Genomic DNA, 13,943 nt, shown 5'->3' with positions numbered 1-13,943 from the left:
CCCCCGTTTAACGGACATGTTTATCCCAGCTTAACGGATAGGTTTCCTTCTGCTTCAGGGACAGATTTTTCCCGTTGTTTGACGGACAGCTTGCGCTTGTTAAGGGCACTACTGCATGGGCGGGCGCAAATACACACACACACACACACACACACACACACACAAAAGCAAATGTATCCACACACAACTGTACAAGCATACGTATGCACTGCTTTACACATTGTTACTTGCAACGCTTGTACCTCCCGTCGGACGCATGGCGATCGGTTTCTGTCTTGGATAGACCTGACCGGTAAGGGTCAGTTGAACGCATCAAGTTGTATGATCGACACAGTTGTTCCCCATCGTCGAAAAAAGAAAAAAATCTCCTGTGTGTCTTGTAGGAGGTTCCCCCCGCGGGACGTGGCAGGCAGACGGCACAGCGTTACCCCTGAGCCCTAGACCGTAGCCAGCTGAACCATAGACGCGAGTGCGTATTGGTCGGCATCACCCACCGTTCTCAAGATGATGTTGGTTCTTTACTGGAGTCCTCTGATCTTCTCCGGCGGAGCGGAAAACCACCTCCGCGACAGCGTCAAGAACACACGAACTTGATGTACTACAGCAGGCTTGAGGTAGATCCAGATTCACCCAGTCATATGGGGTTTCTGATCGTCCCTCGATCACATGAGCAGTCCTGTGGAGGGAGAATGAGACTCTATAACAGATCTCGATTTGAACGTGCAGCATTTTACCAGCTGGAGTGACCAGATCCCAGCGTAGACCAGACCCACTGCAGTTAAACTGCACTGGTTTGATTGCAGTGGGAAGAGGGAATGAACCGAAGAGCAACCTCGCAGAGACTCCTATAACACTCGTCAGAGCACCAGGGTCCAAGCAGAGTTATAATACGGTGGGAGTGTGGGGTTTGCTGCAGTAGGAGGTCTGTTGGATGTAGCCCAACCTCCTCCAGCATCCTTCTTCGCGACTGACCTTTAAGCATATTGTCGACATGACAGAGGGGCTGCTGAACCAACGTATATTGTCATTGCCCTGATTCCCGCTCTCCGTTGCAAGCCATCGCCAGACTAAACTCGCCCCACCCGGCTGTAAGGGAGATGCAGGACTGACCTGCACTGATGTCTTCACGAGAAGACAACTCCCTGGTGGGTCCTCGTTCATGTTGGTGTTCCTGGAAACGAACGAGGTGATCGGCAAGCAAAGGCTGCAGCAGCTGTCGGCTAGGATGCCTTTGCTCCTACTTCACACAGCGGTAGGAAGCCCAAGATCAGGAAAGAAAAAAGAGAAAAGCGATGAATGAAGAATTACGGCAGACCTGAACAGGTGGTGACGAGTGTTCACTCCAGCTCTGTCTGGCAAGGCTGACTGAATCACACACACAACATTGACTCGTCGATGGTTTACGTCAGGAGCGCTGCCTGAGCTCACTCTGTCAGGTTCGGTTAACAGTGGCCCATGTCATGGAGACGAGTGTTACTGGAGTATGTAGAAGTACAGTTTTTCACCTCTTCATACAGCTAGGAGTGTACTGTGATGCTTTTAATTTCACTGGTGTCCTAAAGGAAGACAATATATGGTACCAGATAAACTTGAATGGATTTTAATTCTGGATGAAAGGATAAAATTATTTTAGAATTTTCAAAAACTATTGTGAATTGAATTTATAAATGTATGATTATTTTAATTTGATATTTAATATATTTTAACATTTAAAAACCAATGTACGCCACAAATGACGTATGTTGTTGATGTGGCAGATAATTTGCAGTAATGAATCACCCTGTCAGTCAGTCATTCCAGGCATCGAAATAACTGTACGACGCCACAACGCCAAGTACGGCATAAAATTCGCAGTTCACGTTTGGACTTGGCCGGAGTCTTGCCACTTTGTAGAAAGATTTAACTTGAACCTTAACGTAGCTATAACTAAGAAGAAATTTCCACCTTGGTCGTCGTGACTTAAGACGGGATATTTTCCAACACTATTTCCGGCCATTATCTTGGTTTGTATCTGTGGTACACTCCAGGGTCATGACGTACGTGTTTCATGGAGCACTTAAATTGGTAGGTAAGCACCTGCATCTGTCATACATAAACGTAGATATCCATACGTACTGTGTATTTGGCAGGTAATGAAGGCGTGCGAGAGGCCAAAGAGGGACAGAGAGAAGGGGAGAGCAACATGGATGGTCGGATTGGAACTGTCATGGGGGTGTGGCAAGAGTAGCCAGCCAGACGCAGATACCCAGTCTTGATGAAGGCTCCGTTACGATGGAGGAGGAGTATAGCAACAGACTGAGAGGAAACTGTCGTCCTTCTGAATATTCAGTATTGCTTCTCGTAATACAAGTGATGGATCAGTTCATACAGCCTGGGGTCTGCAGTCGCAACCCCACTGGCTCTAAGGGAAGGGACGCCCATCCCTGGGGTGCATTTCCAACCCTAGGAGTAACAGTTTTACTGATGTTATCTTGTTTGCACACCTGTGAAGCACAGGGAAACTGCCCTATGTAACTAGTGATAGAGTAACATGAAATAATTTTACATCGTTAGAAAGTTGTTAACTTGCTGGAATACTGCAGGCGAACAAGTGGTCCGTGGAACACTGCAGACAATCCAGTGTTCCATGGAACACTCCAGGCGAACCAGTGTTAGATGTAACACTAGGCGACTCTGTGTTCCATGGAACACCCTTCTCGTTATTATCTCCGTTGTTGTCTCTCTCCTCCGGATTTGTAGATTTTATTGACGGAGAGAGAGAGAGAGAGAGAGAGAGAGAGAGAGAGAGAGAGAGAGAGAGAGAGAGAGAGAGAGAGAGGGGTCGGGCAGGTAGGGAGGCAGGAGGGCCAGGTAACCATGACAACGGGAGGTGTGGTCAGCCAGCCCAGCTTACTCACTGCTGCGTAGTTATCCTCCTCCTCCTCCCCAACCCTTTCTCCTTCTTTCAAGCCCTCCCTCCTCCCTACACCGGACCAGTATTATATCTTCCACCTCCAGATACTTACCATGTTGCTCCCCATGGCATTACTGCTCCCCCAGACTAGAACAAAGCCCCACGCCCCAGCCCCTGCAGTGTAGGACTCCAGGAAAGTGGGCATGGTTCTTGTAATGCTGGAACTGTTAGTATCAACCTTGCTTAAGAAACGAGACAGGAAAAGATCCTTTCTACACATAAAAAAAAGTTTGGTATAGTCTGACCTGAACTCTCGAGAGGAGTGGTAATCATATTCCTGCAGTAAAACAAAGCTCACAGTAATTTAACTCGGAACTACTGTGTACTGGCAGTCGGGGGCTCCAGCTACACTCCTCCCCCAGCCTCAAGTGCACAACTCCAGATCCACCCCCACCTCCCTCAACATCCTGGCCTACATGTGGTGTGGCAGTATTCAGTACTATCCCTGGTTTACAGGTGTGGGAAACTGCTGGGGCTGTTGCAAAGCGTAAGACATATATAGTTGCATGGAAAAATTGATTGTGGTATGGGAGACTTTATGGAAGCATGGAAGACTATAAGGAGGCATGGGAGAATGCCCTGGTGGTACAGTTTGGCATTGGCGTGCCAGAGGTGGACTAGGATGACGCTGCTGTTTGTGTCATATTATCTGTGTCGGCATTCACCATTATCTGAAGACTCATGACATGATAAGAGATGTGGGCGGCGGTGTTACCGTATTTCTCATCACCAGTTGGGGCAACACTTGAACATGTTGGTCTTGTGTGTACAGAGTGGTTGTTGGCTGGGCTGGCAGCTTGACCATCAACCCATCAGTTGTCTACGTGGAGAGTCTGTTGAGAAATCTCATTATCACGTCATTTGATGTAGTTCTGTCCAGGGCACACTACTGGTCCTTTCTCTGTATCAAGGACACACCACTGGACCTTTCTCGACCGGATGGTGTGTGAGCTACTGCCTCACCAGATATTGCTGGTGGGGCTGTTCTGCTAAACGTTCTCCATGCAAGCAGCTCGGGGAGAGATTAATGGTTTGCGTAGAAACATGACATGAATACATTTATAATGATAAACATATTCTCGTATCGTTAAAACAAACTACTGACGTTTTATATAGAAGTGAAATGTATTTCTATATCAGTAACATGTTATATTATTCATTTAGTTTTGGAGGAACTTTATATAAATAATGGCTTTTCGGAAATGGATACTATGTATTTTGAAATGCTCTGAGGAGAATGGGAAGTTTTATGAAATTGGCATATTTGTTGAAGTAGCTCCCCTGCCAAATGCGGAATTTATCTGCTGATAAGTTTGCTTGTGACTGTAGCTGGCGCAGTTAGCAGTGCTTGGCCTCATGGCAGTTTTATAACGGGGCTCCAAGTTCCAGACAATTTTATTCACGGTTAGTGTAACGTGAGCAAGCTTTAAATATAGTGATACTATAAGTCCACCCCACCACTTAACTTCTATTATCCGGTATAATGGCATTAATTGTATTGGTTACTTGAGATTTCTCCACAAAACCTGGTAGTTGGTTTCCACCAATGTTTAATATAAGCAGTAGTAGTTTTTTGTAATATATGAGTAATCGAACATAATGTGTAATACAATGAAACAAATGATTTTCTTGTCACCCAACATCCCAAACTCTCCCAACATTACCACACACATCTCTTCATAATTTTAGTCATTAACTTTGTTTCTTGTCCTCTTTGAGTAGTATGTTCTTCCTGGCAGTGAAGACTTGGCCTATTGTAAAACAGGTTATTCACCTGTGTGGGTTACTCACCCTCTACTCTCCTTCCTTAAAAGGTATGCTTAGAGGCATATAGTATACATAGCTTGGTGTGCAGGTGAACCATGTGCAGGATGTACTGATCTAATTTAATTTTACCTTAGGCAGGATGATGATGGCTCGTATGGTGTGGTATACACTTGCATGTGGTCCTTCCATGTCAGTTTTAGTCCACTTTCCCATACTGCTGCATCTTTATGGCACTGTGGTTGGTACTCTGTATGGAACTACCCTAGCTGGTACTCTAACATGTCCCCAGTGGTACTCTGTATGGTCCTTTCCTTTTCCCTGTCTCTCTTCCTGAAAGCAGGAACTCCCCTCTCACACCAGCTAACATCACTGCCATAGCTCCTTCAGTGACTTGATGGTTTGTTACAGTTTGCTGTACCTTGTGCCAAAGGATTAACTGTTCATTCTGCCTTATGCTACAAAGGGATATATGTTAACCTTTTCGGCACCTATACAGCAAGCGCACACTCTTTCATATTGAGCAGGCCCATCCCCCTCCGTAAGTACTTTTCCAAATAGGTCTCAGTTTTGTCTAAAAATATTTTATATTAATGCTCACAGTATATGAAATAAAGTCCAAGTTAGTGACAACAGCGGTATAATGCCATTTCTGAATCTTGGGTAGGTATGAGCAATTGAAATTTACTCTCCGAATTCTCCATTCCAGTGTACACTCTCTTTAATAGGGACTGGGAAGCAAAGGAGGTATTGGTGACCTACTTGTTATTAAAGCTTATTTAAATCCATTGAGAATGTCAGCTTTGGCTTTCTGAAAAATCCCCTTTTGTGCTGATGAGCACTGACACTTTATGCTTTGGATTTATCTGAACCTATCATTAACTGTACCCTCAATGTTCCTGATCAGTCTGTCTCTGATTGTGCATATTTTACCTAGTTTCACTTAACCCCCTTTAAATCTCCTCATTAGAGCCCCCAGATCTCTTTTGCACTACATCAGCCTTCCTGCTCTGGGTCAATTAAAGTTCCTCAGAAATTGCTCCCAATCCCCCTCCATTCCCATTATTTTTAAAGGTTTCTGAACAGTGATATTGGCATTTCCTTTTGCTGAGAAGTCTCAAGGACATCCATAAGAGACCTCCCACTGACCTATTTCACTTTTCATTCATTTCACCTTCATTCCTCTAAGTACATAACTTTTAAATCTGAACTGTTTTAAATCTGAATTCATGCTCTTCGACTGATTCTTTATAATTTTCTCTTCCATCTTATGACTGTTCATGCTCTTGTGATTCTATTCCTGATTGTCTGTATTTCCTCCTTCAAATATAACTTACTTTTTTCTGAATGATTTTAATTACTTCCCTAGCAATGAGGTTTCAAATAATTTCACTTTTCACTAACTGCTTTTGTAATTCATCCTTCATAAGACCCACTTAACTTTCGTCTTTTGTTTTCCTTGTAATGAATCTCATCAGCAAGGTTTGATCATGATAGCTTTCTTGTGTGGATACATGCCTGTTTAAAACCTAATGCAAAAATTATTACCTATCTTTGCTACATGTGCTTGGTAACAGGCTTTTTCTAGCTTGTCTGTGTGTATGTGCTTGGTAACTGGCTCTACTGCCAGGCCAGACTGGCTTGTCCAGTTTTCCTTGCTTTGGCTTACAGACCCCTGTTTGATTGGTCCTTGCAATACCATTTATCTTAATTTGTTCCCCTAGTTGCATATGAATAAGAGTTAGTTTATTGGTTTGAAAGGATATATACTGAAGGAAAAAATAAAGATTTCATGTTAGAATATAGGCTGGCTAATATGCTATACAAACCTCTTGAAATGCTGGTCAAGATGTTGCTGGAGATATGTAAGGTACCAAGGGAATGGAAAAGTGCTAATGTCATATACCTATAAAAATAAAAGGAGACTGGAGAGAAGCAGTAATAAGCATGGTCTTTCAGGAATTGGAAAAGATAATTGGAAACATAATGGGTGACTTCTAATGAAGAACAGTTACTGAAGTGAAAGGCAAGAGTTTTACGGAAAAGAGACCATGTATGAAACAGTCTTGGATTTGTGTGAGAAAATGAGATCGAAGACAAAGGGAAGGCTGGATAGATGGTTCTTATCTTAATTGCCAGAAAGCATTTGACACTATATGTGCTGTATGGGAGGCTGACAAAGAAGCTGGATCACAAGGCAGGCATAAAGGGTAAAGAAGTACAAAGCAAGCAGGATTGCATGCACTTACAAGGGGACCTAAACAGACTCCAAAGTTGGTCTGATACATGGTTGATGAAATTCACCCCAAGTAAATAGAAAGTAATGGGGATGGTATATTGAAAGGAGGCCTTAATATGATTATTACTTAGCAAGAAATAAGGTTTTGGAATCTATGTGAGGGACCAAATATGTTGACATTGTCTCTTATGTTACCAAAGTCCTACATTAAGAAAATAGTAAAGACAAATCGTTTGCTGGCAAATCTTAGAATAGTTTTTAAGTATATGGATAAAGAAATATATAGCTAACTGTTCATAACCTGCACAAGGCCAAAACTAGAATGTTCTTAAATTTGGTCACTGCATAAGAAAAGAAAGCTGAGCTGGTAGAGAATATTCACTGGAGGGCAACTAAGATGGTACCAAAGTTAAAAGAGCTGAGTCAGAGAAAGGCTAAAAGCTTTAAATTTGCCCACCTCGAAAGTGAGAAGTGATGGGGGACCTGATCACAACCTTTTAAATTTTAAAGACGTTGATGACATAGGTAATGTTTCTTGAAGAGATATAGGGAAAGAGCAACCAGAGGACCTTCCCAAACACTGCATTCTGTGTGCCACCTTCCCCGACAATGCTTTCTTTACAATGCCTTTTCTTGTACTTTGCCTTACACTGCCTTCCCATGCATCACTTTGTCCCAAGTTACTTTCTCATGCATCACTTCTCCCTATACTGCATTTTTTTTTTCTTTTTTTTTTTCATTATACTGACACGTACTTCCTTTTCATGTGTGCTCACTTGCCTGTGGAAATTCATCCCATACCATCCATATCCTGTATACCTATTTAGTCAACCATTCCCCCCTCACTCTTGATCTCCACTTTTCCAGCTTCTCCTGTACAATCTGTTAAACCAGATCATGTCATCTGTTGAAATGCAATGCATCCAACTATTCACCTAAAGTGATTTAAATCCCGGCATCTGAATTATCTGTTGTGGAGCCACCAGTGTCCAGCTCGTCTTTATCTTCTGTCAAGTCTCGTGTCTATCTTCTGATATTTTTTTTTCAGTGATCCTGGTAACGGGAGCAAGTGGCTATGTTGGGTCACATGTCACCAAGCTGCTCTTGGAGGAAGGCCATAGGGTCCGAGGCACTGTCCGCAGCCTGGAGAATGAAGCGAAGATTGATTCCTTAAAGAACCTTGTACCCGATGCCAAGTTTCCTCTTGAACTTGTTGCAGCTGACTTGACTAAAGATGAAGGATGGGACAAGTAAGTTTATCAAATACACACACACCCTCATCATTTCAATTCAATCTATTCCTTGCACGTCTCTCACCCTCCTGTATGTTCAGGCACCGATCGCTTAAAATCTTTTTCTCTCCATCCTTCGACCTCCAATTTGGTCTTCTGCTTCTTGTTCCCTCCACCTCTGTCACATATATCCTCTTTGTCAACCTTACCTCTCATTCATTCCGTATGTCCAAACCACTTCAACACAGCCTATTCTGCTCTCTCAACCACACACTTTTTATTTCCACACCTCTTACTATTTCATTACTTACTTGATCAAACCACCTCACACCACATATTGTCCTCAAACATTTCATTTCCAACATATATACCCTCTGTACAACCCTGTCTATAGCCCAGGCCTTGCAACTGTAGAAAATTGTTGGAATTATTGTTCCTTCAAACATACCCATTTTTGCTCTCCAAGATAACATTATCTCTTTCCACACATTTTTCATCACTCCCAGAACCTTTTCCCCCTCACCCACCTCTATGACTTGCTTCTGCTTCCATGGTTCCATTTGGTGTCAGGTCCACTCCCAGATATCTAAAACACCTCACTTCTTCCAATTTTTCTCCATTCAAACTTACATCCCAACTGATTATGATTTCCCTCTGTCCATAATTTGCTTGGTTCCACCTTTGTCTGCTATTGGCAAGAATAGAAGATGCCCGAGCTTATAGGGACAAGATCTTGCTTTGGTGATCTTCTTTCTCTTCATAGAGAAATAATACAAGAGGAGAGAATTTAGCTAGTACAGCACTGTTAGGCAGAATTTTACATTTATATTGATGAAAACTTGTATAGGGTTTCTATAAAAACTGATTAAATTTTTTTTTAATTTCAATAACTGCAGGAAATATGATGTCAGTCTCAGTTGTATTGACTATGTCATTAATTTATTCTTTTATTCTAACAACTGGCTCATTTTTTCAATAAGTTTACTTTGTGAGAGAGCTTGTTTAACAGGTTTGAGAGGTCATACTGTTGAAAGTTAACTGCAATTCGTAATTTTCTTGGCCTTTGAGAAATCTCTTATATATGATCGCAGAGGGTTCTATATGGAGTAGTAATGCAGTGAATGTTAATTGGTCTGATGCTTCATTAAGTTGGCAATGGATCATGACTGGTCATGACAGTCAATCTCTCCATTTGACTGGCCACAAGCTTAAATGCGTGAATTTCAGGCTTCAGATATCAATTTAGAATTTAACAGACGCAAGTTGTGTTGATATGGGTTGAGTTTACATCAGTGAATCATGTTATAGGAAAAGAAATGATAAATTGTTCTTGTTGTTAGTGAGGTTTTCAAGCAAAGCCAGATTTATTTTTCAGTTTTGATGATTATCTTCTTAACTGCTCTCTCATTCTTAGAATGTACTAACTTAATTATTTTCAACCAAGGGCTGTGTTGGACTGCACAAAAGTTGTCCACACTGCTACTTTGAAGGGAACCCAAGCAGAAGGTTTGGCTGAAGCCACTACAAAGCTCCTGACTGCATGTGCTGCTACCAAGACCATTACCAGAGTTGTTATTACCAGCTGTTCTAATGCTATCTTTGGTAATACAGTTACTTTAACTCTAAGGTTTAATTCATGTTTATGCATGTTAAATGTTCGTGCATTGCAAAACCAAGCTAAAAAGGTGGATGTACAAGTATTGTCATTTTATTTCGTACATCTTTTTGTATTGTTCGCAAGAAACCTTGTCTGTCTCCCTGTATGTTTTCAAAGGTGATGTCACACTTACACTTTAGTACTTTGTCATCTCTCCTGTGGCCTTGATTACCATCTGCAGACATCTGGACATGGAACTGGCAAGGTTCCTGAGATATTTTAGGTCCATAAGGTCCTGATCTCCTCAATGAGTCAAGGCACTGATGAGATGTTGCAGGAAGCAGCCACCTGATCATGCATTCTGAGTGCATAGTTCAACTAGAATTTTGATGTGTACCCACATGGTCTTACTTGCAGATGAGAATTTGGCTTTTCTCCTCCTTGGAAAGGTAGGAGCCAACCATCTTGAAGCCATAGATGGAAGACATGGTTCCCAGAGGAGAAATGCCTAAAATGAAGTGGTAGCCTGGAAGGGTTAAAAAGATTAACCTTTCCTCAAGATAGCCTGAGGCACACTGAGGTGGAATGTTGATGCCCACACCATTAGAATCAGTAGAAACACTAGTCTCAGAGACCAGATGTGTAATGATTTCATCCTTAGAGCATCATCTGCTTGAACCCAGAATACCTTTAGTCGTGAATTGCCTTTGAAAATATATAGGAGTTGTTTTTTGTGGACGCTTTATTTCTACAGTGTAGCAGAGCATGATGTATCTTCAAGAACCCTCCTCAGCTCTTGATTTTTTTGTTGCACTCTGTATTTATTTGTAATAGTATTTGCTCTCAACCCCTTGTTTATTATTGTTTTTTAGAGCAGTAGAAGGCTGTTCGGGCATCATGCATGTTGCAAGTCCTTTCCCTGATTTGACAAACGTTGTGGTGCCAGAGGAAGAGCTTATTGGACCGGCTAAAGAGGGGACCCTGAGAGTCCTCAAGGCTGCTGCTGCTGCCAGTGCCAAGACAGTCAAACGAGTTGTCCTTACAGCCTCCTTCGCTTCTGTTTTTGGTACATTTCCCATTGTGTGTTTTGTAAATACAGATGAAATTTTCATATATAAAGCTCATTTGCATTGATATTTGTTAAGTTTATGTACATTTTTGTGTGTAATTTTCTTTATTTTACTGCATCTGTTACTTGTGAATTTGATAGTTTTATTTCTTTACGCAACCAAAAGAGCAAATCCTCTTTTGTTCAATAGATTCAGATGCATTGTGTTTATTGTATCGGGTATTTTTGCTGTATAAGCAGTGCAGGAACATTTATCTAATAATTATGATTTTCTGGATACCACTGACTACAAGGTAGCTTGAGGCAGACTGAGATCGAAAGAAAGCAAGTATACCCAACACTGCAAAAAACAAATGCAATATGAAATGCTCATTTTGTAGTGTTTGTGATTTTTTTATTTCTTTTTTTCAGTTGTTAATTGATGTATTATTATGTGCTTGGTCTGTTAAATCCAAAATCCGTTAAATTGGGGTCAGTTAGATCAAGGGTTTACTTTATATACATATTTTATTATACTTTATTCGCTGTCTCCCGCGTTAGCGAGATAGCGCAAGGAAACAGACGAAAGAATAGCCCAACCCACCCACATACATGTATATACATACATATATATATATATTTTTTTTTCATACTATTCGGCATTTCCCGCAATAGCGAGGTAGTGTTAAGGACAGAGAACTGGGCCTTTGAGGGAATATCCTCACCTGGCCGCCTTCTCTGTTCCTTCTTTTGGAAAATTAAAAAAAAATTAGAGGGGAGGATTTCCAGCTTCCCGCTCCCTTCCCTTTTAGTCGCCTTCTACGACACGCAGGGAATACGTGGGAAGTATTCTTTCTCCCCTATCCCCAGGGATATGTATATATATTTTTTTTTTTCATACTATTTGCCATTTCCCGCGTTAGCGAGGTAGCGTTAAGAACAGAGAACTGGGCCTTAGAGGGAATATCCTCACCTGACCCCCTTCTCTGTTCCTTCTTTTGGAAAATTAAAAAAAAGACAAGAAAGGGGAGGATTTCCAGCCACCCGCTCCCTCCCCTTTTAGTCGCCTTCTACGACATGCAGGGAATACGTGGGAAGTATTCTTTCTCCCCTATCCCCAGGGATATATATATATATATATATATATGAAATATATATATATATATATATATATATATATATATATATATATATATATATATATATATATATATATATATATATATATATACAGCATGGAAGCAGAAGTCATAGGGTGGGGGAGGGGGCGAAAGTTCTGGGAGCATTGAAAAATGCGTGGAAGGCGAGAAGGTTATCTCGGAAAGCAAAAATGGGTATGTTTGAAGGAATAGTGGTTCCAACAATGTTATATGGTTGCGATGCGTGGGCTATAGATACAGTTGTGCGGAGGAGGGTGGATGTGTTGGAAATGAGATGTTTGAGGACAATATGTGGTGTGAGGTGGTTTGATCGAGTAAGTAATGAAAGGGTAAGAGAGATGTGTGGTAATAAAAAGAGTGTGGTTGAGAGAGCAGAGGAGGGTGTTTTGAAATGATTTGGTCACATGGAGAGAATGAGTGAGGAAAGATTGACAAAGAGGATGTATGTGACAGAGGTGGAGGGAACGAGGAGAAGTGAGAGACCAAATTGGAGGTGGAAAGATGGAGTGAAAAAGATTTTGAGCTATTGGGGCCTGAACATGCAGGAGGGTGAAAGGCATGCTAGGAATAGGATGAAATGAAACAATGTGGTATACCAGGGTCGACGTGCTGTCAGTGGATTGAACCTGAGCATGTGAAGCGTCTGTGGTAAACCATGGAAAGTTTTGTGGGGCCTGGATGTGGAAAGGGAGCTGTGGTTTCGGTGCATTATACATGACAGCTAGAGACCAAGTGTGAATAATGTGGCCTTTATCTTTTCATGGCGCTACCTCGCACACATACTGGGGGAGGGGGTTGTTATTTCATGTGTGGCGGGGTGGCGATGGGAATGAATAAAGGCAGACAGTATGAATTATGTACATGTGTATATATGTATGTGTCTGTGTGTATATATATGAATACGCTGAGATGTACAAGTATGTATATTTGCGTGTGTGGACGTATATGCATGTGTATGTGGGTGGGTTGGGCCATTCTTTCGTCTGTTTCCTTGCACTACCTCTAACTCAGGAGACAGCGACAAAGCAAAATAAAATAAATGAATAAGTGATGGGGTTGATAGAGATGCTTTGTGGAAGTTCTTAAGAGATATATGGTGTGGGAAGTAAATTGTCTGTCATATAATTATGTGGATAGGAAAGGGAACTGTTTATAAATTTTGCTTACAACAAAGCTATCCAGTGGAGTAGGTAGCATGATATACCACTGTGTCATGATAACTGATTATATGAATTGTTCAATACTGGAGAGTAACAAGTGATGGTCAAGCCTAAATTTGAAGATATTAAGGGCAGTGCTCTGAACAACATTTTATGGGAGCTTAATCCATGCATCAATGATGTTGGTAAAGAAATCTTTCATACAGTCCAGATTAACTTGGTGACCTCTTTAAGTTTTTATCCATTTCCTCTTGTCTGTGATTTTGGTGCTTTTGTAAAGAAACTTTAAATATGACTTTGTTGAATCCTTTAAGAAATGTTTAGGGAAGAATCTGCAATAGCCATCTGTCAATGAATAATGGCATGACATAAAAAGTGCTAATTACTGTTACATCATGGACATACATACTTACATTGTTTTTTTATGTTCTTGATTAAATGGACAATTTGTATCTCAATTGTATTTCCTTAATCATCATACTTAACACTGTTTTATGTAAATATTTATGTTCTCTGTCACTGTTGTAATAATACTTAATAACTTGATATATTATTCATAACATTTCTTACCACAGGTGAGCCTACACCAGAAGCAGATAAAGTTTACAATGAAGAAAATTGGACTGACCCAGAGTCTGCCACAATTGACTCGTATACAAAATCTAAAACCATTGCTGAAAAAGCTGCTTGGGACTTTGTTAAAGAACTACCAGGTTAGTGTATATCACACAGTTATTATATGTAAAGTGAACAGGTGGTAGCAAGTCTCAGTAAGTTGATGTCCTAACTC

General features: G+C 41.2%; 1 protein-coding gene across 5 annotated transcripts in view; it reads left to right on the top strand.

Moving 5' to 3' along the window:
- LOC139763286 (uncharacterized) overlaps positions 1 to 13,943 on the top strand; it is a 407,190-nt gene that overhangs the window by 381,373 nt on the left and 11,874 nt on the right. For 4 of the 5 annotated variants that reach the window (XM_071689247.1, XM_071689252.1, XM_071689251.1 and 1 more), the window contains 3 exons: positions 8,005 to 8,206; positions 10,658 to 10,851; positions 13,729 to 13,866. In XM_071689247.1, coding sequence (XP_071545348.1) covers positions 8,005 to 8,206; positions 10,658 to 10,851; positions 13,729 to 13,866 — 534 coding nt within the window. Of the gene's footprint in view, positions 1 to 8,004; positions 8,207 to 9,632; positions 9,791 to 10,657; positions 10,852 to 13,728; positions 13,867 to 13,943 lie in introns of all 5 variants that reach the window. The other variant, XM_071689249.1, reaches the window with a different exon arrangement.

The sequence above is a fragment of the Panulirus ornatus genome, chromosome 46, assembly GCF_036320965.1.
Source record: "Panulirus ornatus isolate Po-2019 chromosome 46, ASM3632096v1, whole genome shotgun sequence".
NCBI lineage: Eukaryota > Metazoa > Arthropoda > Malacostraca > Decapoda > Palinuridae > Panulirus > Panulirus ornatus.
The sequence above is the reverse complement of the archived record's forward strand: the minus strand, read 5'-3'. Positions and strand labels throughout refer to the sequence as shown.